Source organism: Siniperca chuatsi, linkage group LG6 (genome assembly GCF_020085105.1).
Source record: "Siniperca chuatsi isolate FFG_IHB_CAS linkage group LG6, ASM2008510v1, whole genome shotgun sequence".
Taxonomy (NCBI): Eukaryota; Metazoa; Chordata; class Actinopteri; order Centrarchiformes; family Sinipercidae; genus Siniperca; species Siniperca chuatsi.
The window spans coordinates 19,745,001-19,767,246 of NC_058047.1; the positions used below are offsets into that span (position 1 = coordinate 19,745,001).

At 42.1% G+C, this 22,246-nt stretch overlaps 1 protein-coding gene across 3 annotated transcripts in view; it reads right to left on the reverse strand.

The window, feature by feature from the left end:
• The window catches only part of zgc:92140 (uncharacterized protein LOC447854 homolog), a 29,684-nt gene extending 7,711 nt beyond the window's left edge, over positions 1-21,973 (reverse strand). Inside the window, exons 1-2 of one of the 3 annotated variants that reach the window (XM_044198535.1) lie at positions 21,299-21,973; positions 8,494-8,623 (exon numbers count right to left, since the gene is read on the reverse strand). In XM_044198535.1, the coding sequence (XP_044054470.1) occupies positions 8,494-8,584 (91 nt within the window). In that variant the 5' untranslated portion in view covers positions 8,585-8,623; positions 21,299-21,973. Of the gene's footprint in view, positions 1-8,493; positions 8,624-15,458; positions 15,616-15,765; positions 16,082-21,298 lie in introns of those variants that run through there. The other 2 variants (XM_044198537.1, XM_044198536.1) reach the window with 2 other exon arrangements.
• Between the last annotated feature and the right edge of the window lie 273 nt (positions 21,974-22,246).

Sequence of the window (22,246 nt, forward strand, 5' to 3'; positions counted from 1 at the left end):
CACAGTGTTTTAGAAAGTGGACACGACAGCTGATGTATAAGCAGGAAGACACTAGTCATCTCCTTTCCATTTTAGCTCCAGCAACTCATCTGAGGACAGAGAACGCAAAAACAGAGAGACAGCAAGAGGGAATACACGTGTATGTGAAGTAAGAGAGGAGACAGAAGAGACAAGAGGGAGGGGAAAAAAGGGAACAGATAAGAAGGAGAAAGCTTGAGGGGATTAAAGATCAGTTGAACAGCTTCTAGGCTACATGGACAGCTTAGACAGTTAAGAAGAGCTCAATTGTAACACTTCCCTAAAACTGCACGGCACCACCGCTACGGCCCGCACATCTTAAATCACTGCTAAAGGTACAAACTAGGGCAATAAACCGACTGCTCACAGTCTAGTCCAGGAGTCCAGGATCTCTAACTGGTTATACTGTATTAAATCAGGACAAACATATCTGAGCAAGTCCGAGAAATGAAATATCACGCACTAAAAAGTACTAATAATTTCCGGTAAATTATTGTGAAATACATGTGTATTGTAGTATTTTAACATCAATGAATCATTACCACATTCATTTGAGACATTGTAGTGTGATTTGGACTACTGACCTGAACATTGCATTTTTCAGTGTGCCACCAGGTTGAAGTTGGCGAGACATTTGCTTTACTGTATTTAGTGCTGCAACTTATGATTTCGCTGTCAGTTGTTTTGTTTTTTGTTTTTTTGTTTTTTACAAATAACCAATTAATCCTTTTGTGTATAAAATGCCAGAAAATTCAGATTGCTCGTTTTGTACGACCAGCAGTCCAAAACCAAAATATATTTACAATAGATATTTATTTATATTTATCGATTAGACGATTGACAGAAAATTAATCAGCCGCCATACTGATAAGTGATTAATTGCTTTCAAGCAAAAATGCCCAACATTCCCCTATTCCAGTGAGAATAAGGGAATGTGAGAATTTGCTGCTTCTCTTTGTCTCATGTGATTGTAAACTGATATCTTTGGGTTTTGGACTTTTGGTCAGAAATCAAGCAATTTGAAGACGTCACCTTGGGCTTTAGGAAACTGTGATGGCTTATTTTCACCATTTTTTGATATTCTATAGACCAAATGATTAATCAATTAAATGAGAAAATGATCTGCAATTAAAGATCTGTATTAAATTGAGATTATTGTATGTATCATTTTGTGTAATGCACACTTAGCGTCGCACAACTTTAATTCTATCTATCTATTTAATCTATCAAATGTGACACATTGATTGTAGGATTGTTAGCAAAACGTAGTGTACACTCAGAATCTGGACATTAAAATAAAAGGAAAGTTAATATAGTGCACTCTATAGTAAATATGCAGTGTTTGTTTCCTATTTGTTTCAGCACTAAAAAAAGAAGAACCCCCAGTGATGCTCATACCACACAATAAACAATAATATCACAATAAATCTGACAGTGATGTAAGATGATATAAAGTCTAAAAACTCTACATATACCACATTTATGTAAAACCAAACCCCACCTAACCTTGAGCAGAACAATACAAGCACACTGGCATTTCTGCTGACTGATAAAGCAGCTGAGATGCTGATACACACACACAAACTCCCACCTCTTGGCCTTATCTGTTGCACTCTTTGTATTTTGCCCTCACTCTATCAGCCGTCTGTCTGTTTGTCTGTCTGTCTGTCTATTCATCCATGTATCTGTCTGTGCCACTTTGCACGCAGCTGAAGGGTTCCCTCCCTCTTCTCTGTTGCTCACAATCCACCTCGCACCTGGATCACATCTGTGCTTGAGTGTGCGTTTGCTTCTGCATGTGTGTGCGATCACCTGTGTTTCTGTATCTTACACGTGCATCACTGTAGAGACAAACATGGCCTGCATTTGTCTGATAAACGCTGCAGATTCAAAATCAATTCAAAGAGAGAGAGAGTGAGGGAGAGAAAGAAGGAGGGAAGTTGGCAGATTTAAGAGAAAGAGAAGAAACAAATGCCGAGTACTTTTCTGCTGTTCTGTTTCTCTCAGGAATGTAAACGAGTCGGAGCAAAGCATCTCCTGTCTGAACATGCCGACACACACACACACACACACACACACACACAAACGGTTTTCTAACACTACACAGGCTCACCAAACTAAGATCTGCTCCGTAAACATGCAGCACATACAGTGCTGCAGCAGGAAACAGAATTAAGAGCCATTTCCTCTGCTGTCCTGTATATTACAGGGGCAATCCACAGAAATTTCAAGCTCTTTAATCTGTACCTTAAGGTGGATACAGATGAATATGAAGGGGTAAAATTAACTGCTGCTGCTGTGGGCTACGTAAATAAATCTAAATGGACATTTTCAAGCAGCAGTTGAGAAAAATGTCATTTTATAATTTGGGTGAGCTGCAGCCTGACGGGTTAAATAGGCTGGATGTTCTGCTCCTGTTACAGGATAGTCACTGAGCTTAATGTGACGGGTATAGATAGATCAAAGTGACCCAGCTTACACCAATCAAGACTCATCACATCACAGACTTTGCTTCAATTTAGATAGGAGCAAAGACTGGTCGTGCTGTGCAAGTCGTATGTGTGTGTGTGTGTGTGTGTGTGCGGCTGTCATTGTCACAAGAAATGACAAGGGTGTTTCGTCACGCCGACGCCGGGCTCGCTTTGGGAGAGAGGGAGGGGAACTGTCAGAGAAAGAGAGAAAGGAAGATGAAAGGGAAGAACTATTTTGAGAAGCTGTGATTTTGTGATGTGGACATCTTTCGCATCTCTGATTAGAGGCCGGAGCTCCGCGCTGACCTTAAGGTACGACAGTCATAGCGTGTACACGTGGGTGTGTGTGTGCACAAAGTGTGTTTCTATTTCAGATAACGCTGTGTCTTTAAATCAGCACATTTGTCATTTTATGCAAGTGTGGCGTTTGTATGGGTGTGAGTCATTTAAATAGCCATCTTTGGGTGCGCATGTGTGTATTTATATGTGCGTGTGTGTGTGTGTGTGTGTGTCTGCCCTAACAGCCCTAGCTCGCCTGCCTGTCCTGTGGCTATGTCACTCTGTCCTTCCTGCTGTGTGTCCTCCCTCTCGGCAACTCTGGCTCCAGGCCATCACCAGCCTGGCCATGACATTTACACCTGAAAACGAAGTCTCATCTCTAACACACACACACACACACACACACATAAAATCATACCCATCCAGGGGGAATCAGTTTAGAAAGAAATATATAAATGCTGTGAATAATTTTCTGAACAGAAATACATGTCATGGCCCTTCCTGGCGGGGATAAAATGATGAAAAGTAGGAACAGACTGATCAGAAAAGACATTCTGAAATATCCAGACAGTTACTGTAAGCAAATAAGAAAATACTAAAATCAAACTATTCGACATTGCCCCTCAGTAACCGACTTAAGACTTCAGACAACAACTGACTGATCTGAAAATATGTGATAGACAATTAAATACTCAGATTTATTAAGAAAATCTGACTTCTGGTTCTTACTGGCAGAATATTCAAACAACTTTCACCATCACATTCCTCCATAATATTAAAAATGATCCCTTATGCACACACACTGCATAAACAAACTTCAGCCTCCATTGGCCATGCACCATACTCATTATGCTAATGTTGTTGAAATCAGTGAATTACCACATTTTGTATGACGTAGTAAACTACAGTTAGACAGACTGGCTTCCTGATATATCAGACGGATATTGGCATCTAATGAAATTTATCACTAAAGTTCCTTAGTGTCACATGATGATGATCTAAATGCTGAGAGCAATCTGAGGGAGCCAACAATTATTGTCATGTCCGGAATGAGCCAAATTTAATGTCTGAATAAAATCTTTTAAAAAGGACTGGAACGGTTTCTTAAAAACATCAAAGACAGAGATGCATCCTGCAGATATTATGAAGACTGATGTCGGCGCTGTGGCCATGGATAGAGGATTGGCTATAATAGCTTTTGATTGCATGTGTGGACGAATTCAACAAGCCACAAATGTCATGTACTGTTCAGGGCACACAAATAACAAATCAAACTCACAACAAATATACTGAGGATGGTCAAACAAGCAGTTTCGCCTGATTATGTGGAAGGGGTAACAATTCCAGTTCACAGAAATAGATATACTTGATAGGCTGGGTTCACAATAACATGCACCAGTTCTAGTCAAGTGAGGGAATTAAAAATACACACACACACACACACACACACACACACACACACACACGTACATGCACTGCACATATACTGTAGATGTGTATGCCCACATTAAGTATGCATATGTAATCTACTATATATGTGCAGTAGCTGTATGTACATTTGTGTATGCACTGGTACATACAGGCATACACACTAATCTCATTCTTTTCACATTCAGGGTGGGTAATTATCTAATATCTAAAATTATTTTCAGACTCTCCTTTGACTAAACATGAAGTGCGTGTTGGTACTGAATCTAACATGCAGTATCTAGTGCATATATCTAACTTTTATTTAACTAGGGTTAATACACTGAGCATGACTGTTCTTTTCCAGGAACGCCCTGCTCCACAGTCACACCTGGAAGCTGCCCAGTACAACCACAGTTAACCACTGAGCAGCTCCACTGGAGCAGCTGAGCAGCCTTGTTAAAGGGCACTTCAGCAGTGATAATGAAGGACGCGCAAGTGCTGCTCTTTCACTTTTTGCTGCCATATTTATCGTGCCAGCCTGAGGATTGAACCAGCGACCTTCAAGTCACCAGCGTGCTTCTCCATTTCTGTGCACTGCCCTACAGAAGAATTGTTTCTGTATACAGAAACTGTAGTTGTTGAGAGTCTGGTTTGTCATTTATGCTTTGTGTTCTCTGAGGAAGAAGAAGAAGAGACAATTCTCTGAAATGTGTCAGCACAAAACCTTCATTCACGGATGTAGCTGCTCTCTTTCAACTGTGCATGTGAGAATATTTCCAAGGACTGAGCGCCCACTTAGTGGTCTGATAAAGAAAGCTCAGTGTGATTGAAGTGCCAGCATTTCTTTGAGCCACTAATAAAACAATCCGTTTTGAGCGATCCCCTTTTATTCCCTAGGAGTAAAACATACCATTGATCCTTTTGCAGGTGTCTCGGCCTAAATCAGTAAACTAAACTAAATAACTGAAAAATCAGCAACCCAAACAACATACCTGCTTTCTCTTCTCTGCATCTGACATAAGAATTTCAGAGGGACATTAACATCAGATTATGTCAGAAGGACAGACCCTCAAACCACTCAGCTGCTCCACCGCCTCAAAACAACACAAATGCTTAAAAAAAATCTGCACACCACCATGTTGTGCATACATGTTAGTGTGCCATGTACACAATCATATACACATACAGTATAACACACGCTATCTACACTCCAATCTCCCCCGACTGATTATTACAGACATCAATAGCATGATGTTGTGGAGAGTGTTGCTGTTTTCCCTCGTCGTCCTTCAGTGTTTGTGTAATGGAGCTCAGACTTTTCCGGTTATTGTGCGAGAGCGACCGGGGTTTAGTGGCCGGAGTCAAACAGAGCGGGCAGCCACAATATCTGGGACATGCACACACACTCACGCATACACAACTACACACAAGGACAGACTGACTGGCAGACAATCTGTTGGAGGCGGATCAGCGTGAGCAAGAAGAGGACTCACTGTCTCACTAAATACACTGATATGCAACACGCAAACGCAATATATGACCACAAATACATGGACACACACTGACACTCAGTCTACTGGGGGTAGATTTATGTGCGTAGGTGAGCTGACTGACCAGAACCAATATTTTTCTGCCTCGATCATGAGAAGTACACCGGATGCAGTGAGGCAGTTTGACTGGGGTTGGAAAGGGCGGCGAGTTAAGTGAGAAAGAATGACTACACAGTGTGTGAATATGACTGAAATACTGTAGAGAAAGTGGAGTTAGAAAGCTAGATGTGAAGAAGAAACAAAGATAAGAGTGGATGGAGATGAGATGAAGAAAAAGGGGGGTGAAGAAAGGATGTTATTAGGGGTTGTGGCATGGGATAACTCTAATCCACACTATCCAGGTCACTTTGGTCTTCCACCTCCACACACACACATGCTCACGGACAAGCTCAAACAGTAGTCTGGCCCAGCCAGCGCCACTCTGGATTCCCCTTTAACCAACTGACAGCGAGACTGGGGGATAGGATGGAAGGAAGAGGGAGGGAAGAGGAGGGGAGATGAGAGGACAAAAGGTTCTGACCTAATGTTGTGCCAGAGAAGAGAGGAAAAGAGCTGGGAAGAAAAAACACTGGGAGATGAAGGCAGGAAGAGAAGGAGGAGGGAGGTGTGGGTGCAGAGACCCAAAATAGAGAGACAGAGAGAAAGAGGAAGGGAAGAACAAGGCCTTGAGCAGGGGAAGAGAAGAGGCAATCGAGCTGAGACAGAGAAGTTGAGAGAGAGAGAAAAAAAAAAGAGAAGAGCAGCAGCGTCAACACACGTCATTCCCCCTTCCTCTCTCAAGGAAAACGCTCCACTCCTCCCATCTCTCCCTCTCATCTCCTGCCTCGTTCTGTTGCTCCTTAAAAGACGAGGAGGGAAGCAAGACGAGAGCAGAGAGATCACAAGGAGGGGCGGGGGAGGTTGGATGAGGGGGAACGTGTCAGAGAGAGAATAAAAGGGAGGAGAAAGAGCATGCAAGTCAATGAGAGGTCGCAGAAAGAGGGTGAGAGGCTGAAGAAGATGGGGGGAGGGTCAGATGGAGAGAGGGATGACGAGAGAGAGAGAGAGAGAGAGAGAGAGAACCTCCTGTGGATCGTCATCTGCCACGTCCATCCGCCAGAGTACAGTTATACCAGAGTGTTGCTCCTAATTCTTAATCGCTGTTAATCCCTCTACCACCCATCATCTCTCTCTTTCTCTGGCTTTCACTTTCAGTTCTGTCCCTCATTGCACAACAGCCTGTGAGCTATTATTAAAGCTAGAGCTCCGGCTAACAATTAAACACATTACAGATTAATCTCTTGATTATTTTTTCAATTAATCGATTCTATGAAATCACATCATGTTTGGCAGACGCTTTTGTCCCACATAGGGAGCAACAGGGGGATTCTGTGTCTTGCTCAAGGACACTTTGACATGTGGACAGAAGGAGCCGGGGATTGAACCACCAACCCCAACCCTACAATTAATGGATGACCCACGGTGTCAAGGTGTCTTTCACCGAATTCACCAAAAGCTATAAATCCAAACAAATTCAGTCTAAAATTATGTAAAACAGAACAACAGCAAATCCCTTCAATAAAGAGGGAACCAGACAATGTTTTTGCTTGAGAAATGATTAATCAGTTATTAAAATAGTTGTTGATTAATTGTCTCTCTGTCTAATCCAGTGGTTCCTAAGCTTTTTGGCTTGTGACACTTTAAAAAGGAAAGCAGTGTCTACTTGTGACTCCTTGTCAGAGGCTGCATATGTCTGATTTGTGAGTAGCCCAATAGCAAAGCTCCCTGTTTTTCCTGTTTCATTTGAATAGTTTTTAGAGGCCTGAAGGGGTAAAAATATCCAGTATTTCACAATACAAAAACATAGATTAGGGTTTTTTCCCCCCTTTCTTTTCTTAAACTAAATCTGACTGGTTGCCGTTCTCAGCATACTCCCGCAATTTAGTATTGCACTTCCATAATGTCGGGGCACTCAAAAGAGACTGATTTTTAAAAAAAGAATAGCATCTGCAGAAGCCAATATTTAGTCTCTAATCTGGGTCAAACTCCAAAAACACTGGACCCTACATTTCCCATAATGCAACTCATTAGTGTCCTGCCTCCTGAAGGCCCATTTCTTCCATTTCTTTCGAACCCAATATCTCCAGTTTGTAACACAGACTGGCTGTTAAAACTTTTAAGTCTTGTATGTACCCGAGCCAAGATAAACCTTGATGACATCTTTCAAAAACTTTGGAAAACTTCCTCCAGAGCCACAGAAAACATTATACAAGTGCTTTTCCAGGCTGAGTAGTACTCTTTGTGACGAGTAAACCGAACTTCATGTGTAATAACAGTTGAGAGCCCCTTTAACTATACCTGTACAGTCTCAACTCATTGTTACTCCTTCCTTTTCTGCTTTCTCTCTTACATCTCACCTCTCCTCTCCTTTGCTTTCCATTCCTCTTAGTTTCTCTCTCTCCACTTCCAAAGACTAAAATATTAAGAATATCAAGGATACACAACACCTGAGCGAGCATAGAGTTAACACTGCAGTCTCACTAACTGGTTACTTCCTCTCTCTTACATGAACTGTCAACACAGATGACTTCAATAAAACTGTGGTGTGGACAGTTATTGTCAGAAATGGAGAACTTAGCACTCTGCTAGAGGATTATGAGCTATAATGAACAGAATATATTGTGAGGGCAGACGGGGCAATGGGTCTACACTGAGCAATTAATGGAGTGAAATGGAGCTGTAAAGGTTTTATTGACATCTGTGTGTGTGTGTGTGAGCATACTGACCGGTGAAGAGGTCTCCGTTGCTGTAGGCCTTGCCACGTCCCTCCTCATCGTTGGGCACGGCCGACACCTGCTTGGCCGAGGTGCAGCCCATGGCCTCACACTCTGAATCCTCTCCTCATCGCACTCTCACCTGGTCAAAAACAGAGACAAATAACATAAAATGAACAACACTGCTGTTTACAATGTACTTGATAGATGTCTCAAAAGTACTATACTGTTTGTTTAGCTATATTGACTGTCACTCATGCTAACAAACCACTTCTTCTTCTTTATTCCAAACGAACTGTAAAATGCATCATACAGTGTTTTCTCACAACATTGCAACAGCTTTTGAGATTTGCTTCTCCTTCAAAGAGGACACCCAGAACTGCAAATCTACAGTACCAGTACTTACAGTACAGTACAGTACAGAGTTTAATGCTGTACTTATTTGTTTAGAAAAATACATTTAGCTATGTTTTGGGCATTCTGTGTATAACTTTGAGGCAGGAAACCTAAAACACATTATTTCCTTCCACCTCACAGAAGTGTCTCTCTCACACCTGGCGTTCAGAGCCACAAATGTAGGTTAAGTCATAATACATCAGTAGAAAGTGAAGTGATTTATATGAAAATGTTGCAGAATATTACTTGTTTCTTTTAGGGCTAAACATAACCACTGTCACTGTGGATAACAGGAGCAGCAAGGAGGCCCAGTGGGTAAATAAACAAGATGATCTGGTTTGAAGTAGGGCTGCAAATAAATTAGTATTTTGATTATATTCATATTAAATATTAGATTCATATATTTCATTATATAACAGCAGAATAAGTTGTTTCCACCACATTGATATATTACCACCTTATAAAGTTAATATGGCGTATGTGTTAGCAAACAGTTGACAATTTACACATCCAGCAGACGCAACGAATCCAACAAATTTAAGTCCAATATTCACTCCTTTTAGCTCTGTTTTGATCTCTACCAACTCCTGAGGCAAATGTGTGGCTCTTTACCTGCTAAATGCTAAAGCTAAATGCTAAACTATGTTCACCAGCTAGTTTCTAACATTGTCAGTCTGCTGCGTGGTGCTGGGCAGGTACTGTATAGTGGGTTTATTCAAGCTTAAAACTTAAAAGTGTTTTGCTTAAAACAGCTGCCTGCTATGGCTGGAAATGAGGTTGTTGCAAATGAACCAAAACAGTAAAGTTGCAGGCCAGAAAACCAAAACAGTGAGCTAAAAGATGCTAAAAAGCTCAGTCTAGCTGAGGGGAACTGCAGAGTCGGGTGATGGTTCTCTGTGGGTTCATCACTTCAAGCAACACCTTTCACATTACAATTAATCATTTGATCCATTGTTAATGTAAAAATACTGATCAGTGCAGCTTTAAAACAATAAATAAATCTGGATTCTATCAGTATTTCAACATTATTTTGAAAACTTTGTGTTGGCCTAAATCAGCCCTGTTGAAGTGTCCTTAAACCAAAACAGCTGCCTCTTAACATCATGAGGGTAGGAATAAAATAAACTCAACACGTTGTTATTATTCAGAAAATAGGAACGCAAAGGCCTCCCATCCAGAAAGACAGCTGACACGAAGCTGTGAACGTCACTGTCAGTCAATCACATGCACTCAGACACATTACACTATAGATAGTCTATATGTCACTCACACATGCCATATGCTGTCATTGACAGAGCCCATCTGACTGCTGCCAGTTACAAAAATGCACACACACACACACACACACACACAGACAGACAGATTACCCATCACCAAAATTAAATCTTCAGCACCGGTACATAAGTGAGAGGAGGAAGAGTCTTAGATGAAGACAGCGAAAGGGGATAGAGAGGCTTTTTGGAGAGGCAGAAAAGACAAAGAAAGGGAGGAGGAAGTAGGTGGGTTGAGACGATGGGGGACAGGGGTGAAGGAAAGGATGGAAAATAGGTGGGATAGAAAGAGACCAGAGAGAAAGACGAGTGCAGAGCTTCAAAAGAGCGCCGCCTGCCCCTCCTCCCTCCTTCAGTAATCCTTAGAGCGTTTGAAGTTGACAGGAGGCCAGTGTTTACTCCTGTGTTTAGGCTGCAGCCGACCAGCATCCATCTCTCTGGACACGACACAAAGCACCAGGTGTACAGGGTGCAGGGAGTGGTTGCTGTGTGATGGGTGCTGTATGAGTTTAACTGTATGAATGGTTGTTACCATGCTGTATTGTTGTGGTTGTATAGTTAAAAGGATAATTCCAGTTTAGTTTGGGCCATCATTCCTAATCAGTAATAATAAGATGGCACTCATTAAGTTACTTCTGAGATTTGGGAACGCAGTGACATCGCTAAAAAGCAGTTAGTTGGAAAAAAATAAATAAATCAACAAGGGATCATTACTAAGAATTATATTGTCTGACTGATCATTTCTTTCCCTGTCAGACTTCACTACAGCACCGTCACCATGTTCCCAGATCTTAGCAATTAACTTGGTGAGTTAGAGCTGTTGCTTTTTATCTGAAACTCAAACTACTATTGTGTAACTATAACTATGTATTGGAGACACTTAAATTATTTCAAATATATCTGCATTGTTGGCATTTCAGCAATTTCTTGTTACTTATCGTCACCATATACACCTATAATCATCAGTATATAAACTAATAGCAGCCAATATGTTGGCCTAGCCAATGTATTGGTCTGGCTCCAGTCCTATCAGTAAGCTAGGCAACTGTTGTTCTCTTTGTTATCGCAAATTGGAGGAAATAAACGAACCGAGCGGATAATTATGAAACCAAACCATCTGAGAAGTACTGTGAGGAAGCAGTTTGACACAATAGATTGAAAAATGGTGAATAAATGTAAGGCTGCTTCCTTTTCAAAATGCAACTGCCTGACAGTAACTACCACAACAACAAATCGTCGTGTCACCTGTTAGCTTGTCACTCAAGTGAGGCACTGGAGGTACGCGAATAAAAGGACATTTTTAGTTTTAGTTTGAAAAAGTGGCAGCCCTACGGTATACAATGTTATAAACTAATAGCCAAAACTATGAATATAAGACTCAAGTTTAAAATCACTTATTCTTTAATCCTGCTATGGATGTGTGTGTGTGTATGTTCAGTACAGGATGAGGGAATTTGTATATGAATCTCTTTCTCGGCTCTCCAGGTAAAACGACATTAATCTCTGGAGCCTGAGCAGAGCTTACACATGAATTTCTCAAAGGGACCGCGGGTGAGAGGAGGCTGCACCTAGGGAGAGAGAATCAAGCCACTCACACACACACAAAGCTTTGGATGTGTGTGGTTGTGTGTAGCTGTGTGTGGTGTCACCTGTGGCCTGAGCTGTGTGTGTTCTGGTCTAGAGAGCAGCTTATCAGCCCGTTCCAGGCAGCCTGGGACACCTCTTACTACTGCCGCGCTGGAACGACTCAATTATAACTCACACACACTCATAAACCCACACAGACATGCACAGCTGGAAAGTCTTAATGCAGTCTCAGGCACGTTGTTCGCAAAAGAGACACTGCCGGCAAAGTTTCAAAAATAATCTCATCCAGCACAATCTGTCTCTTGACAGAGTCACTTAAATGAGGATTCTGCACTGAGGGGGACGAGGTGTGTACCCGGAAACACTGCCGCAGGGGTGCATGTTACCTGTCTGAGAATCACAGCACAGTGAAGCAGAGAAGCAAAAGCCAGAGAGGGCTACAGAGACAGAAAAAGTCGGAGAAAAGGGCACAAACAGCCACTGAGAGAGAAGAGACAGAGAGGGAACAGTCGAGTTTCTCTTCTATGGGTTATTAGTGTAAACTGAAGTGAATATTGGATTAGCAAAGCACAGAGACTCCCTTCTGAAACCACTGAAGGAAGTGTATCGAGAAATGTGAGCAGCCTTGATAGATTTTCAAAGGGTCTCCAGTGTGTGGGCAGCATCTGCTTGAAGTGCTTTGATTTGTGTGTATTGAAACATCAAATTGTGAGTAGGAGCAGGCTAAAAATAGACACAGCAGTCCCAGAGCTATTGTTGTGTGCAGGGATAATGCTAGGCTGTGTGAATCTGTAAGCCAAGCTGTTATTACTTTGGTTATACATAAAAGCTACAGCTAGTAGGCCGACTATTACAAAGCCAAATACACCTATAAATAAATAAACTGTGAGGCCTGTAATAAGGCGGAGGATGCAGGGATGCTCCAATGACACAAAAATCGGTTATGTGTTGAAAGGAGTCAGGTCAAAAATTGAGTGTTTTGCAAGACACTGGTCAAAATCAGAGAGCCTCTTTTATTACTCATGGTCTTTCTACGCGCAAAAAATCCTGGTGAAATCTTCTCCAAAATCCTCCATTGAGAGTTCTTTTTTTTGGGGGGGGGTGCTTGGTTTGATGATAGATGCATACTGTTGATTTTGGCACTTTATTTGAATCAAAAATCAAGTGCTTTCAAGACCATCCAATCATTTTCAAAAAAATTATGATTTGTTTTGATGTTGAGATAACAAAATGCACAATGCACAATGTTTGTCCTAAAGCAGTCCTAACGCAGTGATTCCCATCCTCAAGGGTCACAAAATGAGTACCACAGTAGGAAATGAGAAAGAACAAACTTTTACTACACAAAATTGTGTTTATTTGTCTGGCTTTTGTTGGATTTTGGCTTGTTTTTTGTCAAATAGTGTCTGGTTTGACCTCTTCAAGCCTCTAATATGTCTTCGAATGAAACAGTCAGAAAGGGGAAAATTACTTTTTGATTGAACTGCTCACAACTCACATACATGCACAGAGTAGACACTGCTCTGCATTAAAAAGGCTGGGAACCACTAAAATAAAGGAGACTAAAGGCTCAGGAATATTCCATTGTGCCAATGCTTGACACTCTTTTGCATGTGTTTCACTGCACAATGAGATCAGTGCATACACTTTTAGCATTGGCAGTTAGTGCTGAGCTCTACCCAATGAGCCACTCTGTGCCACATGCGAGACCACAGTGGGGCGTTGCACAGTGTTGATTTAACCCACAGGCCAGCTGGACTGTGCTTCTCTGAGCTCGCCTACTCCTGTAGACGCTGAAGTGTGTCAATGGGACAAGCTTAGTCTGGCGAGTCAGCTAAGACCCTTACATCGACCAACTATCTCTCGCTCCTGCTGTCTCACACACACACACACACACACACACACACACACACACACACACACACACACGCACAAGATGAGCCAACATGATCTGATAAACATCACATCGTCTGAAGGGGATAAGAGTTCTTAATACTAACTGGCACACAACCACCTCAGGATCCACACAACTCATTCATCACGGGCATGCTCACCAAAGCAAAGTAGTAGCCTAATTGAGAGATATAATTAATGCTATGATGTCAGCTTGCAGGTCTTGCGTCATTTCTGGCTAAACTTACACCAGATTTGGCAGAGAGCCTTCTCTCAATGTTTTATCCAGTGAGCAATCTTGAATACGTTTAAACACAATAATACACAAAAACACAAAAGGGCTCCAACTCTCTTAAATGCATGTTCAGGCCAAAAGGAATCCTTAACAGATGGCAAATGACCAAGCCCTTAAAATGAATACAATTTGGCAAACGCACAGGCTTGCTCATGCCTGCGTACCTGGAGGTGGGACGTGACCTACTCTCAGTCGTGTGAATAAGCCCTTCTTTACAAATCAGTTTGTCAAAGGAGGAACTCAAAAGGACTGTGGAGAGAGATGTGAGTGAGTGTACATGCTTGCATAAACTCACACAGTGCACACAGGCTGAGCAGTGTGCAGTGCGAAGGTTTCTCAAACACAGGGTTGTGCCAGAGGCAGAGCGAGCGACCACAGAGCCTGAAAAACTGGCTGAGCAAAAGTGAAAGAGAGAAGAATACTGCAATGACCTTTAGGGAGGTGTGTAACAGGTTTGTTTTTTGTTTTTTATTTCCTTCTGGGTTTATCAGTTCCCATCATAGGGCTACTGCCTGACTGTGATTCAGCTTCCTGGTAAGAAAAGAGATTTGAAAGCCAGGGAAGTGAAGTGATGACTTCAATCGCAGTCACGGCCACACAGGAGACTCAGAGCTGCACTGCAGGTCTCTCAGCGTACCCACTTGTGACAGAGCAGAGATTCGTCCTCCGCTTCATCATGCTGCACTACTGAGTGCTGAGCCATGCTCTGCTGGTCTGCACCGCTCTGTATTAAACTGAAGTGGACCGAGCTGGTCAGTGCTAGTGGTGCTGTCGTTACAGTAGCACAGTTTAGCCAGATCTGCAGAATCTTCAGAAATGCATAAGTAGGATTGTAAATATATGGAGTGCAGCACTTCCCCCTGAGCCAAATGTTTATCCACAGTGGTAAGCAAGCCACCCATATCTTTATGCATCTCATCTCATGATCAATTTAGTTAATGGATGACTAAACAAACATCACACTCATTAAATGAGACAGTGAAATGTGAAATGGTGCCTCTGGTCTTCTTTCCTTGAGGTTAATGTTTAATTTAATAAAAATGTATAATGTTTTTATTATGTTAGTGGAGGCCCACCTCTGGTATAAAACACTGTGGAAAACAACTGAATAGGGTTGGGCGATATGATCTTATTTACAGCCATAACAATAATACAGAGGTAGATATCCCTTTTGTATCTCTGGCAATATTCAATGTGCAAATCAATGGGCAGGACTGCTTTATGGCAATATTCCATTTGCAGGATTTTTACAATGTGATGAACTTCCCAATTTTTCAGGTATCACTGGATTTGACAAAAACAGATATAACCTTATCTGGTTATTTTATCTATAAATGTTTTGTCAACAGAATTTTCCGACATTTACCTATATCCCACAACACAGATTCCTTCATATCGCCCAACCCTCACATGGACTACTTTTCATTACTTTAGAGAAAAACATCACAAGCATTCACCAGAAAATCTGTGTTGATAAAAGTGTTTGTATTGATTTGTTTTATGCTTATGTTTGATACATTATGTAAAATTCTTACCTTTGAATAAGGGCAACACAGGAGTGGACGATATAGATAAAATCCTCTATCACAGTTAATGTTCTTTTGTATCATGATATCAATATATATCATGATAGAGTAAAAAGGTCTATCAGTGGGCCACAGATATTCCAGTGATAGCTGTCACAGTATAAACAGTATGGCAACATCTATGACGACTGACACATATATATCATCTCACTGTATATATATCGCGCAACAGCAAATACTTCCCCCTGAGGACTAGCCTAAGAAATTTAACATTGTGTTTGCTCTTACAGTAAAAGCAAAAATCTAAATGGCGTACCTGAAGTTGCTTCACGACACTCTGGTGGAGAATCGCTGCTGCATGCTGCAGTGTGTCCAGCGTGTCTTTGCCTCACTCTGTGACAGAGCAGAGCTTCAGTACAACTCCTGAGCCAACGCGCCATAATATTTACTCTAGCCAGGTAGCAAATGCTGCACCTCTCCTCTTGTCCCAATTAAAGCACTCCATCAGTCTGACAAGCCTGGGAAGCCGTGCCAACACACACAGGCTGGTGGACAGTAAAGGCTTCTTCTGACTGGTGTGCTATTGCTTAAAGTGTACGTCTCCATTCTTTCTCTTGCTGTGTGCTGTTGTGTGAGCAGCGGCTCTTTCCTCTTTCTTACTGTTGTAATGAGGGTGTCAAGTACTCAGAGAGGGAGGAATGGGTGTAGAAACATAAGCGCGGGGGGGGGTAGATACAGGAGCTCCTCTGTTCTGTTGGGTGAAACCGCAGCATGGCCGTATGACTGACAATGAGAGACACATTGCGCTTAGCTAAGGCATGTGCTGGTAAGAATTAAGAACAGCTTTTGTTGTTGTTACATACATAGACTTTGGCGAGAGGCCTATGTTTTTATTCCAGGCCCATAGAAGTTGTTGAGCTGAAATTGAGAGGTCTACATGGCTTTTACCATGTCCTTTCACTACTGTAGCTTATGGTGAGAGCAACAGAAACAGAATGAGAGAAGGACAAAACAAAGGAGTGAAAGCAGAAAGTAGTGGACAAGAACATTTCAGATTACTATGAGGAGACAGTCCAGTAGTCTTATTGAAAGCTGAGCTGTATTGGGCCACATCTTGGTGCAGGTAATACCAAACCATACAAAAACGGATTGTTCCACCTAATACAGACTCGGCTAGAGATTAAAATGTCTCCTCTGAGGCTTGTTACTGACTGGCGTTTGCACCACTGGCTTCTCAAGAGCGAGACAGATTCCCTGAAAGAGCAAAAAGAAAGTAGCCCGTTTCAGTTTCATTCCCTCCGATACTACTACTGTGCTGCTGCTTCCAGTTGCGACTGAGGTAAAAGCAGGTGCCTGAGGTGATTGGTGGGTGAAGAGCAGGATCAAAAAGGGTGGAACAATAACGTAAGAAATGCTTTAGCAATATTGTGACGCCCTACTGCGTTGACATAAAACACACCACAGTCAGTAGGAGAATACAGCAGTCACATCAGGTGGGTCATTAAAGCCAGCTTTCACTCTATTGGTGGTAAATCTTGACCTCTAACATGCACTTTAAAAAGTTCTTTGCCTAGCCTTTGATTTGAGATCTTGTTCTGTTCTTAAGATGTATTTACCAGGTGTCTTTTTGGACTTAACGGGTACTCTGGTCTGTAGAAAAAGCATATCTTTCTGTCCTGGCTGCAGTTCCTTACAAGTAAAAGGACTGCTGCTAATTGCTGATGGAAGAAAAAAGGTGTTAGGCATTGTGGTTTATATTTTTACTATCATTGCTTTTATGTATTCAAGTTTAGTAAGTATGAGTAAGTGCTTGTTCATCACATTTACTAACAGACAGCTGCACACGGTTGATAGAGCGGGCCCACTCCAACACAGCAGCCACACAAGGTCAAACATGTTTATGTTTTCTCTTCTAAATCCATCTGAATTGCTAACAAACCAACCCACACCCGGCAAAATAAAAGAATATCAGCATTCATATTCATTAGAAATTACCACAGCTGAAGAAAATAAATATCAAGCTCTGCGTAATTGGCGAGCATGCTGCAGGATAATTGGCAAAGCTGTTTCGGATGTCAGTCTGCGTGTGAATGAAACACACTGAAATGTTTCGAGCGCTTTACCAACGAGCTGCAGATGAGCCCATGTTTCATGGCTCAACATGGGTGGTGTGATACAATATCCGCAATGTTATTCTTTCAAATGTAAACCAGTGCTTTTCCTCATCTATGATCCTGCACAGTGACACTCACGCCACAGCGAGGAAACCTTTCATTCAATAAACTCTTCAACAGTTTTTAATCAACTGTCCAAGAGACTAATGACACCTAACATGAGGTTATTTCAATTCACAATCCGTCGACAGTGTTGCTGGGTGATATAGCTGGATTCATTATGAGAGTATTGATATATATCGCGATATGGCAAATGTATGCAAAACCACAAAACAGGGTTTCCCCCCAGGAAATGGTTTAGCCCAGGTGGTAAGCCAACCAGATCCTGCTTTTTGTAAAACTAATTTTGTTGGTTTTTAATTACAGCTTGCACGAAATGTATTAGCTTGCCAAAACAGAAATTTAGAGCTGAAACAATTAGTCGATTTATCTATTAGTCAATAGGCAGATAATTAATAAGTGACTATTTTTATAAACAGTTAATCGTTTCAGTCATGGATGCCAAACATTTGCTGGTTCCAGATTCAAATTTGAGAATTTTTTTGGTCATATATGATAGTAAATTGAATCTTTTGGGGTTTTGGCCAAATAGTCGGATAAATCTTAATTTGAGCTGAAACCATAAGTCGATTAGTCAATTGACAGAAAATTATTCAACAACTATTCAACAAAATAACTGGTTAGATCATTTTTCAAGCAAAAATGCCAAACATTCAGTTTTCTAGCTTCTCAAATGTGAGGATTTACTTCTTTTCATAGCTATTATGCCAAGTCACATCAATGTTGATGCATCAAGAACAATCAAAACTCTACATATTTAATTCATGCAGAGGCATGTCATGTTTTCTACAAAAGCAAAAGACTAGAAAAGCGACTAGAATGAGCAAATGTTCCACATTAAATATCACATTAAGTAACAAGCTCTCATAGTGTTTGTGCACAAATTCGGAAGAATAAAGTGGTATGCGAACCAGGAATGTGTTGAAAGGTAAAGCCACCCAACTGGATTTGGATCTACATCATTGACCAGACACTACAACCTTTACATACCCAACCAAAGACAGTAGTGTGTTTGTTGTTATTCTATTTTGAAAGACAGTAGTGTGTTTGTTGTTATTCTATTTTCACTATTACCTGTCTTCATATTGAATGTATGGGATTTTACTGAACGCTCCATTTCTTTTCTCAGATCACTCCAACAGTGGAGTCGTCATTATCAAGGAACGGGCCTGCAGAGATCCTATCAGAAACCATTTTATCTACGGTGGCGATGGGAAACAGACGCATTCTGTCTGATGGGAAAACACTGTGCAGAGATTCACACAGCACTTCAGAGTGAGCATAGGAGTGAGAATAAGAGATAAGAAAAGAAAAGAAAAAAACTGGCAAGCTAAATCAGTACTGGACCCTGTCTCCATGTCCTATCCCAACTGGACTCTGAACACAAACTGCACTGTAAACACAGTCAGGGACACAGAGAGATGCTGTTTTATCATGGGACAGACAAGCACACAGAGCACGCATGCAGGCTGCAAAACCAACCCCTGCTGACTCAAACGGCAAGCAGTCAGAGGACCACCAATTGAAGAAAACAGCCCTCATCCACTGATCTGCACATCAACTGCAATGCAGACAGACACATACAGTATAAAACACACAAACCAGAAATAACAAAGCGGACGATGATGACACAGTTTTCAGGTTTCATGCTGCAACATTTGCTGCTTGAGCTTTGATTATTCAGTCACGTAGACAAACCGATCGGCCAGTGAGAAACCTCAGCGAGTCGAACTGACAGACACACAGAACCCAGAGGGATCGTGTTGTGCTGGCCTTGTGCTTTCTGCAGTGCAATATAGACTGCCTCATCACACCTGACAGCAGTAAGCACAGCCACGCAGAGAACACAGCGCACTGTCTCTGGATGTAAGAGATCATGGGAACTCCCACCCACACACAGACAGAGAAGACATCCTGGTAACCATGGAAACCATCCACCTCCTCGCAGGTGACATCACAGGTGTTGCATCATGACCCAAACAGGGGCCGAGCAATCACCTGAACTGCTGCTAATCAGCTCAAGGCAGGGAGGCCTCAGGTGGACAGGCAGATCACGGCGATGATGACTGAGGGGACGAGGAAGAGGGAGGAGGACTAAGAATAGATCCCCCTGCCTCGCAGAAACAGACAGAGAGGAAGAGAGAGGAGTGAGGAGGAGTGAGACTTCAGTCTCTTTTTGCTAGCCACCGGAACCAAAAGCCATATGTGAGCAACGACTCACACACTCACACACTGTGTAATAAGCAAATGAGGGAGGCTCGGAGTGAAAGGCAGATGGAGGCAGATAGATGAAGACAGACAGATATATCAAGTAGGGAGGGGGGCAACATCCACTCACAGGATTGCCGGTACTTGATCGTAACTTATATAACCCCGATGTAAGCTGCTGGTGACAGGATACTATGCTCTGTAATACTGGTCACACCAACCTACTTTCACACCAGGGTGCTGCACAGCCACCAAATGGATGTAATGGTCTGGTGTTGATCACATGGGGGAAATCTACAGTAGCTAATGGCCATATGGCACATTTAAACGCAGCAGCCACGGAGGCAGTTGGGAACTTTTAGAGTCCCTTTGCTGATGAAGTGTGTATAATAGTGTCTTAGGAAGTGGGGGACGGATACATTTGAAACAGACTCGGGCTAAGTTTTAGCTAATGAGCTGCAAATGAGTCTGTATATCAAATCTAATTCTGGCTGCAGTGACTTTCCTATTATTATCCAGCAGCTCCTGTCTTCACTCTGAGGCAGACACATTGCAACAGCAGTAATGAGCAACAACCAGCCTTCAGTAGTTTCTAAAAAATCAATGCCAAAAAGCCTAATGCTTCTGTGTGGTGGTCAGCAGAAAGCAGTGGCTTACTCCTATCATACTACGGGAGCTGTGAAGCACACGGGCTGTGCAGCAGCCCCTGGCCCGGCCACAGAGCTCTGTCCTGGGGCCTGTCCTGTCCTGGGGCTTGAGCTGTGGCTCTGCTCAACAGCTGTGTCCAGCTGCGCTACAAGGAGACACTGGGCGCTTTGTTCCCTACAGGGATAGGAGTTGTGGGCAGAGAGAGAGTGCAATAGTACATACATACATAGTTTCATTTCCACAAAGGTTAACGGCCTGTAGCCTCCGCCAGCCCAGTTCCGTCTTCCCTCTGTTGAGTGTTTCTCCACACCAAACGGCCTTAACATCGGCAGCAGGCAGGCGGGGAGCAGCGGGACAGGGTGGCACAGCCAACCAGGATGTGTGGAAAATTTGAAATGCTCTGAGCCAACGGTGTCCGAGCCGAGCGGGCACATTCACGCACTCAAAGCGAGAAACGTCCGCATCTCATTTAAAGCCCTCCTGTGTTTTATCGCTAATAGAAATGATGAGATAAAGCTTCGTTAGCGTTGCAGCGAGCACCGCCACCGCCAACAACAACAACAACAACAACAAAACATCGACAGATGCGAAGCCAGTGTGCAGGAAAGAAAGCGCCGGGTAATCACGGTACACTCAGGAAACAACAACAAAAGAGAGGAGTGAAGAGAGAAAGAAACCACAAGCAGGAGCCTGCTTTTCACTGGAGGATAAATGACACCTCTGGGAGACTATAAACAAGTAATTCACGCTGGTACTTACTCAGATGAACCGGTTCCGCTCGGTCCACTGAAGGATAGCCGGTCGGTCTTCCGGCTGTGTGTCGGGCGGGATCTCTGCGCTATGGAGACTGGAGAGCTCAGAGCCTCGAGGACTGAACGTAAACTGTGGCTTGCGTCATTTCACCAGGATGCCACTATTGCGCGCAGCAATGCAGCCATCTTGCTGAGGAGTGCCCCACCAACTCAGCAGACACTGCTGGACCTGAGCTGCTGTCTTATTTTGGTCCCAGTAATGAAAGTAATCCACCATGAGCTGTTCATATGTACCATAGACAGTTTGTGGTATTCAATAGTTATAATGCTGTGGAACATCTGAAGGAAATCCATCAAGGAAAGAAAAATCTTTTCACATTTTTTCCCCTCACAAAAATATCCCATGTTTGGTGTCACTTTAATCTAGCAGTGGAAACTAACTAGACCTACACTTAATGACGTATTGTACTTAAGTATAATTTTGAGTGATTTGTGCTTTACTTGAGTATTTCAATGTTATGCTATTTTATACTTGTACTCCACTATAATCAGGCAAATATTTAATATATTTATCTGAAAGCTATATTAAATATTGGTTACTTTGCAGATTAATATTTTACATACTAAAATTAGCTACACCTCAACCAGCTGTGACATTAAAATGCTGCTCAAATGTTAGTGTATTAGTAGTAATAATCCATAATATGATATATATATAATAGTATTCTCTGAAAGGGGCTATTCTGACAAACAAATACTTTTACTATTGATACTTAAAGTACATTTTCTCCTTTAATTCAGTCAAATTTGAATACAGGAATTTATTTGGAACTGAGAATTTTTCTTTTTACTTGATTCAAAGATGTGAGTACTTCTTCCACCACTGATTTAATCAGTTTGACAGTAATGCCATGTTGCTTACTGAGAATTTTCCAAGTAGAGATTTATGTATTTA